Genomic DNA, 13,957 nt, shown 5'->3' on the forward strand with positions numbered 1-13,957 from the left:
GCAGTAAGGTAGCAAAGCTGCGCTCTTCTTCGTAGACATTGAGTTTGGCTGCAGCTGCACACAGTTGCAGCGCCTCCTACAGGAAACTGGTGGAGCTACGCAGAGAACCACGCCGTTCAAAAGCCTTGTTTGGATTCATGTTTTTATACACAGCAGAGAAATACTGAGGTCCGGACCTCGGGGTCCTCAGTGGGAGCTTCGGTCCTGATAGTAGCTGAGCATCAACCTCAACATCTACTCCGAACAATAATGTGTTTGAGTGATCTCGCAACATCGCGAGATCACTCAAAACAATATTTACAGGGTTTCCCTCTTCAACATTAGATGCTTTTAGTTTAAAACTGACACAAAGGCGGCAGGCGATATGCATTTCTTCTAGGAATGTTTGACTTTTGGTTAAAACAGAAAAGGCCTCTTTAGTTCAGAAACTTTTCATTCTTTTAAACGTGTATGTTGACAACTCATTCATATTTTGAAGAGTTGATTTATTTTGGTGGCACAGTGGCACAGTGGTTAGAGCTGTTGCCTCCCAGCAAGAAGGTTGCAGGATCGCTTCCCGGCCTGGGGCCTTTCTGGGTGGAGTTTGCATGTTCTCCCTGTGCACACGTGGGTTTACTCCGGGTACTCCGGTTTCCTCCCACAGACCAAAAACATGCATGTTAGGTTAATTGATGACTCTAAAAATTGTCCCTAGGTGTGAGTGAGAGTGTGAATGGTTGTTTATCCCGTTTGTCTCTATGTGGCCCTGCGATGGACTTGTGACCAGGCCAGGGTGTCCCCCGCCTCTCGCACAGTGACCGCTGGGGATAGGCACCAGCTCCCCGCGACCCGGAATGGAGAAGCGGGTAAAGAAAATGGATGGATGGATTTATTTTGTTTCTGATCCATCCATAAAAAAGTAAAAAAACATCTCTATTATTACAGTTCTGTGAAGTCACTCTGACATTTCCTCGTGTAGCCCTTCGAGCGAAGCCTGTGTGTTGATGAATCAGGCAGCTAAAGCTAACTCTGCTCTCCTCGCCTCGCGCTGCCAGGCTCAGGGACACATCAGCTCTCCGTTAAAGCGCCTAACCTGCTGATGACACTGGTTCTAACTCCCGTTCTCGCTGCTCGCTCCAATACACAGGGGTGTTTATCATCAATAAGCTCCAAGCCGATCGGCTCTTTATTCTCCTCCAATCTCCATTTCCACATTTCTTCCTGCCGTTTCGAGAGGAGGATGCATGGCATTTAGGTTCGTATGAGTCAGAAGCAATGTTTGGTGAAACTGTGAGCTACAGCGGCGCGTGACAGGACCTGAAAGCTGAAATAAATTATGAGCATGTAGCCTTCCAGGACGAGCACAGCTCACATTTCAGAGTGTTGTTTTGGCTTTATCGTTGATAATTATATAATATAATATATAATAATTATATAATTATATAATCTCTTGTTGCTTCTGATCCAGGTGGACCTGCAGCCTTCTCCCCTGGAAACCTGAGCACCAGCAGCAGCGCCAGCAGCACACTGGGGAGTCCCGACAACGACGAGTACATCCTCTCCTTTGAAACCATCGACAAGATGCGACGAGTTTCCTCATATTCCTCGCTCAACTCCCTTATAGGTAACAGCGTGTTTCGGCTCCGACTTTGAGGTTTGGTTTCATCAAAGTGGGAACTCGTTTGTTGCAGCCGTGCAGAAAACAAAACTGTTGCGTAACGTCTTGTATAATGTGACTCTGGAGGAGCAGAAACACCTCAGCTTCATAAACAACAGATTTGTAACGGGAAGCTTGCATTATAGGCAGAAAACACAGGAGCTTAGAGAGCGCAGGCTTCAAAGTTAAAGATGAGGTGCATTGTGGGAACTTTCTTTGACCTATTCTAATATATTCCAGTCTCTGCTGCTTTGTTTTGACTTCTCGTCTCAGAGTCTTTCTCCTGTGAGTTAACCTTTGACGTCCCCCTTATCTTTCAGGTTTTTCGAGCTTTTCTCAGTGATAATATTAACAAAGACTTAAATGTCAGACCTGCTTCTGCTGCACTTTTTAATCTTATCTGGGTTCCTAAAGGTACTCTAGAGTGAGTTTCTCATTTATCCATTCACACTAACATTCATGTACTTAACAGAAACTAACACCACCTTTCCACCTTCCATACAATTGAAGAAGGCCATAAAGAGCCAGATGATCAAATGTATCGATTAACTGATCAGCATCAGAGGGACCGCTTCTATAAAAGCTGCAGGTTCTGCTGCTCTGGAGCTACAGGTGTGTGTTAACACAACGCCAAGGTGGAAAGACATCAGCAATGACCTCAGAGAAGCAGCTGCTGCTGCCCATCAGTCTGGGAAGGGTCTAAGGTCATTTCCAAGCTATCTGGACTCCATCGTTCTACAGAGAGGAAGATTATTTACAAGTGGACAACATTTAGGACATCTGCCAGTCTTCCCAGGAGTGGACACCCCGAAGGTCAGGCCGTGCAATGCTGAAAGAACACAGTAAATTAATAAAAAATAAGAAATACAGTATAAAACCAATAAAATTAAACACAGAAAACACAAAACAATAAAAAAAACAATATATAGAAATCAATACATAAGACAAAGTGACAAAAAACACCTCAGAGCTCCGTCTCAGACTCTACAGGCCTCTGTTAGCAGGTCAAAGGTCACAGGTCATGGCTTGTTTGGAAGCCTCTTCTCTCTAAAAACAACACGGCAGCTCGACTTAGGTTCATCTGAAGGAACCAGAAGACTTCTGGACCAGAACCAGAGCAGAGGACAGATGTTTACCCAGAATGCACTGCAGCTGTCAGCACGGTGGTGGAGGGCTGATGGTTTGGGCTCCTCTGCAGACCAGAGGACAGATGTTTACCCAGAATGCACTGCAGCTGTCAGCACGGTGGTGGAGGGCTGATGGTTTGGGCTGATTCTGGAGTGAGATGTGACAAACAGGACAATGATCCCAAACACAGCAGCTAATCTACAACAGAACGGTCCAGAACCAGAACCTCAGAGAGCTGAGCAGAAACCAATGAGCTGAAGCAACGCTGGAAAGAAGAGTGGGCCACAACTCCTCCACAACCATGAGAGAGACAAACAGGAACCAATGACCTGAAGCAACGCTGGAAAGAAGAGTGGGCCACAACTCCTCCACAACCATCAGAGAGACAAACAGGAAACCATTACATTAAGTTTTTAACACACGGCTTCTGTAAAATGACTCAGTTTTTTAGGTCGTGTGTTTTTATTCCAGGGAATTTTTAGCTCGTTGTTTTTAATATATTTAGACTTTTTTCTGCTTTCTCGTGCAAATGAGAAAATTGTCGGATATGTTAGGGTTCATGTTGGGCAGAAAAATACAAACAGGATAATCTGATGGCACTTAGGGGACGCAGGGATTTTTGTGCGCCCCATGAGGGGTTCAGTCCTTTAAACAAGGTCAGGACAGACTGAAAAGCGTCCAGGCTAAATGCTTTTCCTGATCCTGTTTATTTGCTGCTGCTCTCAGGTGATGGAGGGGCTCGAGCATCTGGCCTGACTCCCGCCACCACAAGAAGAGCAACAAAAAGCTTTCACTGTGTTTTCCTCTGCATGTTACAGTTCTTTTGTTTCCAGCTGCTCTGTAAAATGTGAAATCAAGCATAAATCAGGTTTAGAATAACTTGCTGTGAAAGGAGGTGTGAAGTAATTTAGTGTTTTTTATTTTTTGATTTCTTCTCCAAATCAAAGCATTGGATTCTTTTAGTCTGATTTCAAGTTTTTTTGCAGAAATTACCTCTTTATTTCAGCTTTTAACACAACCAATTTCATAAATCTGTTCATTTCTCTGACTCTAACAAAGTGGAGATTAAAGGTTTGTCTGAGCCTTATTAATTTATTACTCCAACAAATACTGATCCAGTCCAAAGTAAAACTGAGCCTCGTCTCTCCCTTGTGAAAATATTTATTTTTAGAAAACACTTGACAAAAATAAACTAAACTAAAACCTGGAAATGATTCTGACAAAAAGACAAAAAACACGATAATTACCGGTTGGCACGGCTCTCGCTCTCTAGTTTCTCTTTCATCCAGCAAATCAAACATTTGATGCTCATTTAAACCCGTTCCAAGCCACTTAATGCTGGCGCGAGGTTCCTGTGTCAGCAGGTTTATAAACACTTTGGCCCCCCGCCCTCTGAGCTGTGCGCCAACACCCCCCAGAAAGAGGCTTTCTGCAGCCGCTGCCCTGAAACGTGCAGAGAAGGTGACAGGATGAAGGCCTAGGAATGCCTGTCGCCCGCCGCCTTTCATGCCAGAGCTTTAAACGAAGATCGTCTCGTGGGATGAGATCGTGAGAATTTTTGTTTTTTTACGGCGAGATGGCTGTGGCTGCCATCTTGGTCGACTCCAGAGGTTCATCAGCTGTAGATGATCCTGGTCCTGGAGGGCCACTATCCTGCATGTTTTACTTGTTCCTCTGCTCCATCACACCTGATTTGAATCAATGTGTGATTAACAGGCTTCTGCAGAACATGAAGAGGTGATTTAATCATGAATCAGGTGTGTTGGAGCAGGGAAACAAGGAAAACATGCAGGATAGTGGCCCTCCAGGACCAGGATTGCCCACCCCTGAATTAGAGGATCATTAAAATTCCTCAAGTGGTTCATGGGATATTTTGCTAAAAGATAGATGAGGACACAGATATGGGCAAAAGCATCATCGCCCACTGCCGTTTCTCTTGTTTCCCCCCCAGTTTTTCTGTTGATCATTCCCCTTTCTCCAACTTTGGAGGCAGTCCTTGTAAGTATGGCGAAGCAGAGAGTGGCTGAAGTCTGAACCCACTTATTATGGAGTCTCGTCTCCAGGGAGCGCTTCAGTCGTCCCTGCTTCAAACGGGGACGCCAGTGAGAGCTGATTTAAGGAGGAGGAAAGATGGCGGGGCCACAGCTGGAGAAGAAGGACCAAAGTGAAACGAAACAAGAAGGAAGTTGGCTCAGAAAACGGTCAAAAAGGGATGAAATGGAGACGAAACAAAGATATAGGGAGAAAGAGCCCAAAAAAATCAAAAACCTGAGGGAGGAAAAGTGTGAGAAGAGTTAAAGAGGTGATTAGGCTGCAGCCTGAGGGGGAGGATGTGATTAGCGACAGCTAGCCGGCGCGCTCGCAGCTGCAGTAAACTGCCAGTTGATAAATGTGAAATACAGCCCCTCGCCCATTTAACTGCTGCTCTGCATTACGAGTGCACACAAATTACCGCCGCAGCGTCTCTGCGTGGTCCTCGTGACGGGACGTGACAGTGAATATCATTCAGTGGCTGCGGCGCCGCATCCTGATCTGACTCTCGTGTCGTTTAAGCCGAGTCAAACCAACGCAGCTTCGTAAAGACGTTAACCACCGGCTAAATGACCCACTGCATCACTTTTTTATCGCCTCTAAAATCCAAGCAAATGGAATAAAGTACAGCTAACATTGCACTGTGATTTTTGGAGCTTTAAAAGGAGGAAAATTAAATATTCAGCAGGGGAAAAAATCTCCCTGAAGAACGTTTTACATTAATTCACAGGGGAGCAGGAAGCAGAACAAACTATGATGCTCTTCAGGTGGAGAACATCACGGGCATTAGCACACATGGAAGTGACATTTATATCTTTGACATGACTAAATATACAGATGTAGGAAATGTCTGGGAGAAGAGATGAGGTGTATTTAGCTGAAACGTCTCTTTAAAGCCGAGGCTTTTTGTGCAAACATTCAGAGATCTGTCGGAGCAGGTTCTGTCATCCTGGAAAATGGTAACATAAACTTCAACTGATGACTTTAATTATCTCTGCTGCTGAAAGCTGAATGGATTTCTCTCTAGATAAATAACCACTGGATCCACATCTACATCAGAGTAGAGTCAAGATGGCCCCCACAGCCAGCTCGCCCTAAAAACACAAACAGGCTATAACTCAGTCATTTCTCAGCATCTTGGTCTAAAACTCTATCATTGAAGACGGTGGGTTCAGACTCTGTTTTATGCTTTACTGTACTTACAAGGACTCCTCTACAGCTGATTAAAGGCCTTTAATTAAGCTGCTAGAACATTTGGAAAGTGACAAAAAACAAGAAAAATCTGATGACAGCAACCTAAAACATCCTTGTGACACATTTTTCAAGCTGAAGATCCAAACAAACTAATTTTAGGAGATAAAATATGCAGGAAAGGAAAGGAAAAGACGCATATAAAGGTGATTAATGTGAGAAATGCCAACGTGAAGAGCCGGTTTAATTCACAGTTTACTTCAATGTTTTACACCACAGTTAGAAGCAACTTCAGTTGGTCAGAAAGCTGAAGAAAGTATGAAATACAACATAAATTATTAGTAAATCTGCAATAAACGATCATCAAACTAAACATTTAACCTTTAAGTTCCTGCTGATCCTTGAGAGATGAAATGTGTTTCAGGTTATGGTTTAAATTAATCAGTTTTCTGTGTGAAAAGGTTGATTCAGATCATTAAAATCTCTGAGTCTGGAGTCAGTTGGAGGTGATTTTCCTTCTGCCAGCCGAAACAAACCTCTGATCGAACAGCTCATTAACTCCTGAAGCTGTAGGTGTGTATTATCATCTCGTTTGAACTCACTCTGTGTTTTATTTTTTATTTTTTTTCCAGGTGTGTCTTTCAACAGTGTTTACACTCAGATCTGGAGAGTTCTGCTGCATCTGGCCGCAGACCCGTTCCCAGAGGTTTCTGATCTGGCCATGAAGGTCCTCAACAGCATCGCCTACAAGGTTTGTCACGTCTGAGTTCAAAGTTACCAGCATCTCTTTATGATACGCAGATATTCATTTATGAGAAGAGCTTCCATCGAGTTGTAATTGAAGCTCAAAACCTGAAGCCAGATTTCCATCGAGTTTACTGGAGATCTCATTTTTGTCACTGTTTCTGTACGTTCATGTGTCGGTTCTTTCTCATACAGGAAAAAGATCCGTTTTAATGCACACCACTCCCCTTCTCTGGTATTTGTTTCTCCCAGAAAGCCATTGCTTTTGTGCAAATGCAATCAAGGTCCAAAGACTCCCCAAGGCTTGGAACCATAGATCCTGCTGTAACTTTAAAACCTGTAAAAACGGCTGCGGTTCACCGCACGACCCTGTCTTTTACCAAAAACACCAAACTGTTAAGACCCTCCAGGATTTCGCGATGTTGCGATCGCAACTATTAACGTAAAATCAAGCAAACCCCTGATCACCACCAAAATCTAACCACTTGTTTCTTGTTCCATGTTTGACGTTTCCTGAAAATTTCATAAGAATCCGTTCATAACTTTTTGAGTTAATCTTGTTCACAGACAGACAAACGCGACTGAAAACACAAATAAATCAGACCGTCCGAGCTCCTCGTCGTTCCCGTCTTTCCTGCGAAGAAGGAAGCAGCTTCATCAAAGATAATTCAGAAGAGTTAACATCAGACTAACAGGGAATCCGGCTCCTTTAATTAAGATTTTAAATGCCAGATGTTATTGATTTGTTACAACGTGAACAAGGTCAGCAGCTAATTAAAATGTACTTGCTTCTTAGCTGATGAGGACATTAAATGCTTTTTATAGCCGCTTAATTCTTCCTGATACCTGGATGAGCTCTGTGGAGTTTAGTTGTTTCGGTTTTCTTAATCTGTTATGACGTGTCGGACTTTTCACCTCCTAATGAGCTTTAATTAACCTCAGCATCATGGTGCAGAGTCCGAAAACATTTGAGTGGATTTTATGAAGACTTTATGTACATGTTTCATTTCTTACTCTGTTAAGAAGCGGTTGTGTCCTGATAGGTTTGAATTCTTCCATATAGTCTCAGAAACCTTTGTCTTCATGAAGCCATCAGACATTAATGGTGCCTTCATCAGCAGCTCAGCTGAGTCCGACAGCTTCTTCCCACATCCAGCGCGCGCACGTTAACGCGTTTGTTCATTTGATTCGCTGTCCGGACAATTAATGATGAGAGCACTGAAGGGGATCGGGCTGATAGACGTGAACAGGCTGTTTCCCAGCGAGCGGCGGAGCAGCTGGTTGGAGCGATGATCTCCGCTTACAACTGGCGCCGGAGCTTTTCACGTGGAGAGCTCGTCAGCAGACGAAGCGTGTGGCCTCCTGCGTTAGTGTGATGCTTGTTTACCACATGTTGAAGATCATCCGCTGCTAATTAATAACCCATAAACACGATGCAGGAGAAAGGATATCTTCCATTCACTTGAAAGAAAGGCTTTTCTTTTGTAGTGAAAAATTCCTCCTCAACCATGTGAGAGGCTGATAAAGTCCTCCAAAAATAAAAAATAAAAACACCATAGAGAGTTCCTGCTGCTGGATCCAGTTTTTCACTCACAGCTTTAACATTTTGTTTACTAAATAACGACTTGATGGAATCTGTTGTGTGTTTTTGTTCACTTGACGTTTGATTTGAATAATTTTACAGCTTGGTAAAGATCAGATCAGTTTTATTAGGTCCTGAAAAGTAAAACACTGAAACTGAAGGAAGGAGGGCTTTATTTGTCCCATGACTACTGGTTATACCCATGATACTCATGGTTACTGATGATCATTTCCATGGGAACTTTCCAACTTTGTGTCTGATGTATGACCCGTGTTAAAGTGCTGTAGATCGTATACAGTACACTTAAGCTTTGCATTAAACTTTCTCGTCTCCCTCCAGCCTTTTAGGCATCCAGACAAACAAAAGATACGGGCTACATTTCTGTAATTAGCATATAAATCAAATCGAAGGCAATCTCAGCCAGTGAAAGTGTGTTTGCTTGTGCTAACAAGATTTACGCAGCAGAGTTTTCTCTGCGCCTGGCTTCAGTAAACAACAATTCTGCTATTCATCAATGATGCTTTGCCTCTGTTGTCCTTATTAGGTTTACCCCTCCCTCGTGCGCAGCCGTTAGACAACTCACAATAAAGAGGTTATATTACCTGCATCACCTAATGAGATGAAGTTCTCCAAAATTTGGCAAAGTTTGTAAAGTGCTGCACTTCTTATGCAGTTACAACAGTAACCAGATTTTAGGCACCGCTTCGCCACCTGACAGCCCGTGAAACGGTGGAAAACAGATTTCTGGGGGGGGGTTGTGCGCTAATGAAGAAAAACAATCACTTTCTCCCCAGGCCACGATGAACGCCAGGCCGCAGAGGATCCTGGACTCGGGGTCGCTCACGCAGTCGGCGCCGGCCAGCCCCACCAGTAAGGGCACGCACATCCACCAGGCAGGGTGAGGAAACGTCTCACACACACACGCACACACACACACACACACACACACACACACACACGAATGCCTCCGAACACAGGAAACACACCGAAGTTACAATCCCACAGCAGATGCATCACGCACGCAGCAAAACAGATTCATATAAAAGACTCAAACTAACAAAAATGACAAGAAAAGTTTAATTTTTCTTTCATCGGGTGAATGTTGAATCATTCACTGTCACAGTCCTGTTTCTTTTTTTTGACATGTAACTATTCAGGCAAACTTTGTGCTGTTTTACCCAATAAATGTCAAAATGCTCAGCTCGTTCAGGACATTTCAGACAGAAATACACTATTACTTTGTAGCTAGTATTTTGCCACATTTAGCTAAATTTAACCATCTAGTTTTGTGTTTGGTTCTGAGCAGGAAAGAATAAAGCAAAATTATGTCCAAGTTTAAACTTATTAGAGTAATTAGTATACTGTTTCAATAATTACAGATTTAACTACAAAACAATGCAGTAAATTTAAAATTTTTAGTTAATTTATGTTTTTCTCCTGAAGCTGTAAGCTGTAGTTGTTAATTTTTCGTTGTCATTTTTTCTGCACGTCTCAGAGGCGGAAATAATTTAAAGGCCCAGCATTTCTTGAAGGAATGCATGTCACCCGCCACCTTTCATGCCAGAGTTTTAGCCTGAGATCATCTTATATATACAGTGGTGGACGAAGTACTCAACTATAGTACTTGAGTAAAAGTATTGATACTCATGGTCAAACCTTACTCAACTACAAGTAAAAGTTGCTCGGTCAAAAATGTACTCAAGTTGAAGTACTCACTTTTGAAAATACTTAAGTATTCAAAAGTACATGCATTTAAAAGTACTTAAGTATTCAACAGTAAAAATTAAATGTTCTAATATCAGTATGTTGCTGAGTAATTTTGCAGAACCTTGTAACTTTCAGAAACCACCTGATGTATCGACACGTAGAAACACTCTGCTGCAACTTCTACACCACCTGGAAAGAACTTAAGCATAAAAATGCTACAAAAAATAAGGATTTTTTGTCTAAAAACACCAAAACAGAGAGTCTTGATTCTCCTCACACTTTTACTATGAAACAGAGGTTAAAGGTTGAATCTATTACCACGAAGTAATGACCAGCTTCCTGGAAATGTAGTGGAGTCAAAAGTACAATATTTGATTTTGAAATGTACTGGAGTGAAAGTTATAAGTTCCCCCCCCAAAATAATTACTCAAGTACAGTAAAGTTTCTTAAAAAAAGTACAGTAATCAAGTAAATGTACTCCGTTACTGTCCACCACTGTGTATATATATATATATATATATATATATATATATATATTTCTGCAGCTGTCCTTTGTGGCTCAGAGTTAAGGGTCACGTTAAATCCTGAGGAAAGAGGAGAAAATGGAGTTCTGTCTGCAGACGTTTAATTTTCGATCTCCGTCCCTCCAGTGGCTCCCCGCCCATGCCCAGTACCAGCAGCTCCAGTCTGACCAACGAAGTCCCCAAACCTCCCGCCAGAGAGCAGCCAGCATCCCGACCCCCCTACACCCCGACGCTGGGAGGACAGGCGCCGCACTCGCACCAGTTCCCCCGAACCCGCAAGATGTTCGACAAGGGCCCGGAGCAGGTGAAGGAACGAGCGCCGGCTGAACGAGTAAAATCTGCGTCACCCAGCTGACGCTTCATTTTATTTCTGCGTTTGTGTTCAGGCAGCTGAGGACGGCGAGGAGTCAGGGGGTCACAGGAACTACATCAGCGCGGCCCTGCAGACGGGTCTGTGTGACTGGAGCGCCAAGTATTTCGCTCAACCTGTCATGAAGGTAGGTGGCGTGTTTTCACCTGCACCCCCTTCTTCCTGCTGATGAGTATCAAAAAATAATCATCATGTAAATAATGATCCAACATAAAGATGTCAGTTATTTATTTAATGAAACGGTTAACATTATTTTCAAAAATTAATCAGTTGTAGACGTCGATCCAGTGACTTATTCCAGAAAGTTTATTCAAATGCATTCACTGGTTCTTGGCATATTTTGCTAACAGATGAGCAACGTTGACTTCAACAGTATATGTTAATTTTTGAAGATTCGAAGATCTTGCACAATGAGTAGCACTTGGATTGTGTGTTGGGGATGACTTTCAGCTACTACCTCACCACTTTCTGTAAAGTTGACTGAATTGTAGCCATTTAGCTGTGGCAGCTATTTTAAATTAGGTTGCCTCCAAAACTTATGCTTTGTAGAAGTACATCTGGTAAGTTTTGTTGAAATGCATCAGTTTGTTTGTGAGATATTTTGCTAACAGGCAGGCGCATAAACACAGGGATAAACATATTCGTCCATTCAGCAGTAGATAATAAAAATAAAATATGCGAATATATCTTTTGGATTTCAGTGATAGAAGTGAACTGCTAGGTTTTACTCTGACACCTAAACGAGTTGCTTTACTGTAAATAAACTGCATTTATCACTTTTCAGCTCTGTGTGTTTACTGTAGGAGCTAAATTCACTAATTCTCTCGCTCAGATTCATCTCCTTCTTAAAGCTCTTGTTAGTCTGCCTGATCAGAGGCAAACTGGAGGTTTTCTCAGGAACGTTTTGGCATGTTAACTGGGGAAACTGGGATCAATCCAGCAGCCTTCTGTTTGGCTCGTCCTCTCAAACTATCCTCTGTCTTTGTTGCTAAGCAACATCCATAAGAATGTGACCTGTTATTTCACATATTCATGTGAATTTTCATCATAGCTGTTTGTTTATCCCGCTCTCTGCAGCGGTTCGGTGGACTGAACCGGTTATTCAGGTATGAACTCTGCGGTTGAATTTATTTTAAACAGTAATGAGCTGAAATAAAAAAACCAGCAAGGTATCGACCAATCGGAGAGAGAAAACCCACAAAGCCACCTGCCGCTTCTACAAGATGGCTTCACTGAATAATTGAGATCCGCAGCTCCATAATGCAACATCCTCCTGAGGGAAATTTAAGATGAAGAGAAGTGATTTGGTCAAACGCAGAAGTTGGGGATGGATTTTGTAATATTTAGCAAAGTCCCAAACGTCCACAGCCTGTTTTTAAAGACACTAAACATGTCTGTTTAATAAAAATGGCAAGCCAGGTTTATTCATGCAGCACATTATAGACACAGGCGATTCAGAATGCATCAAACTTTAAATAAAGGCGACGGAAATATAATAAAATATATATGAAATACATTATATTTTCATTAAAACAAATAATTTTTACCTGGTTTTGAAGTGACCACAGTGGGTTTAATAAACACAAGGCTCATTCAGGAGATGGATGTTGTGGGTTTTGGTAACTTTTTTACTTTTATCATAGAAATGCATCAAGATTCCTTCAGTTCTTTCAAAAACATTGTTCTGTTTGAAACCTGTTTGTCTTCTTATGCTACCTTTAGCTTTTAGCTTTGAGCTAGCGAGTAATAAATAGTTTATTAATCTGTTTGAACATTTGATATTCAGTCGACGTAAGAATGCTTTGAATATCTGTGTTTTCTGCTTTAGCTTTTAAGGTCTGTTTCTTTTGGATGAGCCACAGCTTAGACTTTCTTCAGGCTGAAATGCAACTTTAAAAAAGCAGAAATAACATTTCAACCATGACTGATGAAAGATGCATATTTTATTGAGAAGCAGTGATGAACGGTGGTAATCTTGGTGGCTGCAGCCGGATCTGATCCGAGTCCCAGTGGGACTCCGGCGAAGGACTTAATGGCTAAAAAGCTTTTCACCTGGTTTGGTTGGACATGTTGGCCAGCCATTAGCTCACCACTCCCTGTAGAGCCGAGGCACTTTCCAGCCTGGTTTTCAGGACATAAAATATATTTCCTGTCTGGAAATGTATCCTGTCTGTTGACGTGTTCAAAGACTGGAAGAAACATATTCGATTCCGTTCAGAATTTTACTGGAAACCAGTGCGATGACACACGTTTTCCCTTCCGGCCACAACCTGGGCTTGAACCTGCAGCCTCAGGGCTAAAAGACTGCAGCACTGACCGCCAAGCTATTATAAATAACTTCAGCATTAAAACTTTGTTTAGAAAGTGTTGTTTTAAATTGCTTTTGAAGTAACAGTTAAATGTTAGTGTGGATTTAATCATTTGTCAAAGATTACATGAATGCTGAGAACCAGCCTGCACTGACTGCACGATGTCCCGTGCACGTTTTGATTTCCACATCAGCTGCAGTTGTATTTGTACATCCAGCTTTATGGTCACATTATTGGTTTGGACATGTGCAGAGGAGGGACGGGGGGACTGAATATGGAGAAGATGAAGACCACAGAGAAGGTTCATGGATGTAGAGGAGGAGGAGGACCTGCAGAGGGTTGGTGCGATGGAGGCAGATGATGTGCTGTGGAGATCCCTAAAGGCAGACCCTCCAGGATTTTGCGATGTTGTGATCACAACTATTAACGCAAAATCAAGCAAACCCCGCGAAATCGCAACTTTGTCCAAAACACCGCAACTTTCCTGCAACTTTAACCCAATATTTATCGTTTCTAAAGTGATTCTCCACCGTTTCTGCGGTCTAGTCTCTTCTTTGTGGGTTTGTGTTGCGTGGAATACAAAATAATTCCAAATAACTCAGGAAGAAGACACGTGACGTCACTTCCTGTTAACATCAGAATGCCGGGAGCGTGCAGGAGCAGCGACCGAAGCCAAAATGTGCGCTAATGCTTCACATTTGCCCACAAAGATTTCAGCAAACCAGTTTCCTCCCC

At 42.6% G+C, this 13,957-nt stretch overlaps 1 protein-coding gene across 5 annotated transcripts in view; it reads left to right on the plus strand.

Annotated features, from left to right (window-relative positions):
* rptor (regulatory associated protein of MTOR, complex 1) overlaps positions 1–13,957 on the plus strand; it is a 155,753-nt gene that overhangs the window by 96,608 nt on the left and 45,188 nt on the right. For all 5 annotated transcript variants that reach the window (XM_017436846.3, XM_017436849.3, XM_017436848.3 and 2 more), the window contains 5 exons: positions 1,448–1,603; positions 6,619–6,737; positions 9,107–9,210; positions 10,670–10,847; positions 10,930–11,040. In XM_017436846.3, the coding sequence (XP_017292335.1) occupies positions 1,448–1,603; positions 6,619–6,737; positions 9,107–9,210; positions 10,670–10,847; positions 10,930–11,040 (668 nt within the window). The remainder of the gene's footprint in view (positions 1–1,447; positions 1,604–6,618; positions 6,738–9,106; positions 9,211–10,669; positions 10,848–10,929; positions 11,041–13,957) is intronic.

The sequence above is a fragment of the Kryptolebias marmoratus genome, linkage group LG3 (genome assembly GCF_001649575.2).
Source record: "Kryptolebias marmoratus isolate JLee-2015 linkage group LG3, ASM164957v2, whole genome shotgun sequence".
NCBI classification, from domain to species: Eukaryota; Metazoa; Chordata; class Actinopteri; order Cyprinodontiformes; family Rivulidae; genus Kryptolebias; species Kryptolebias marmoratus.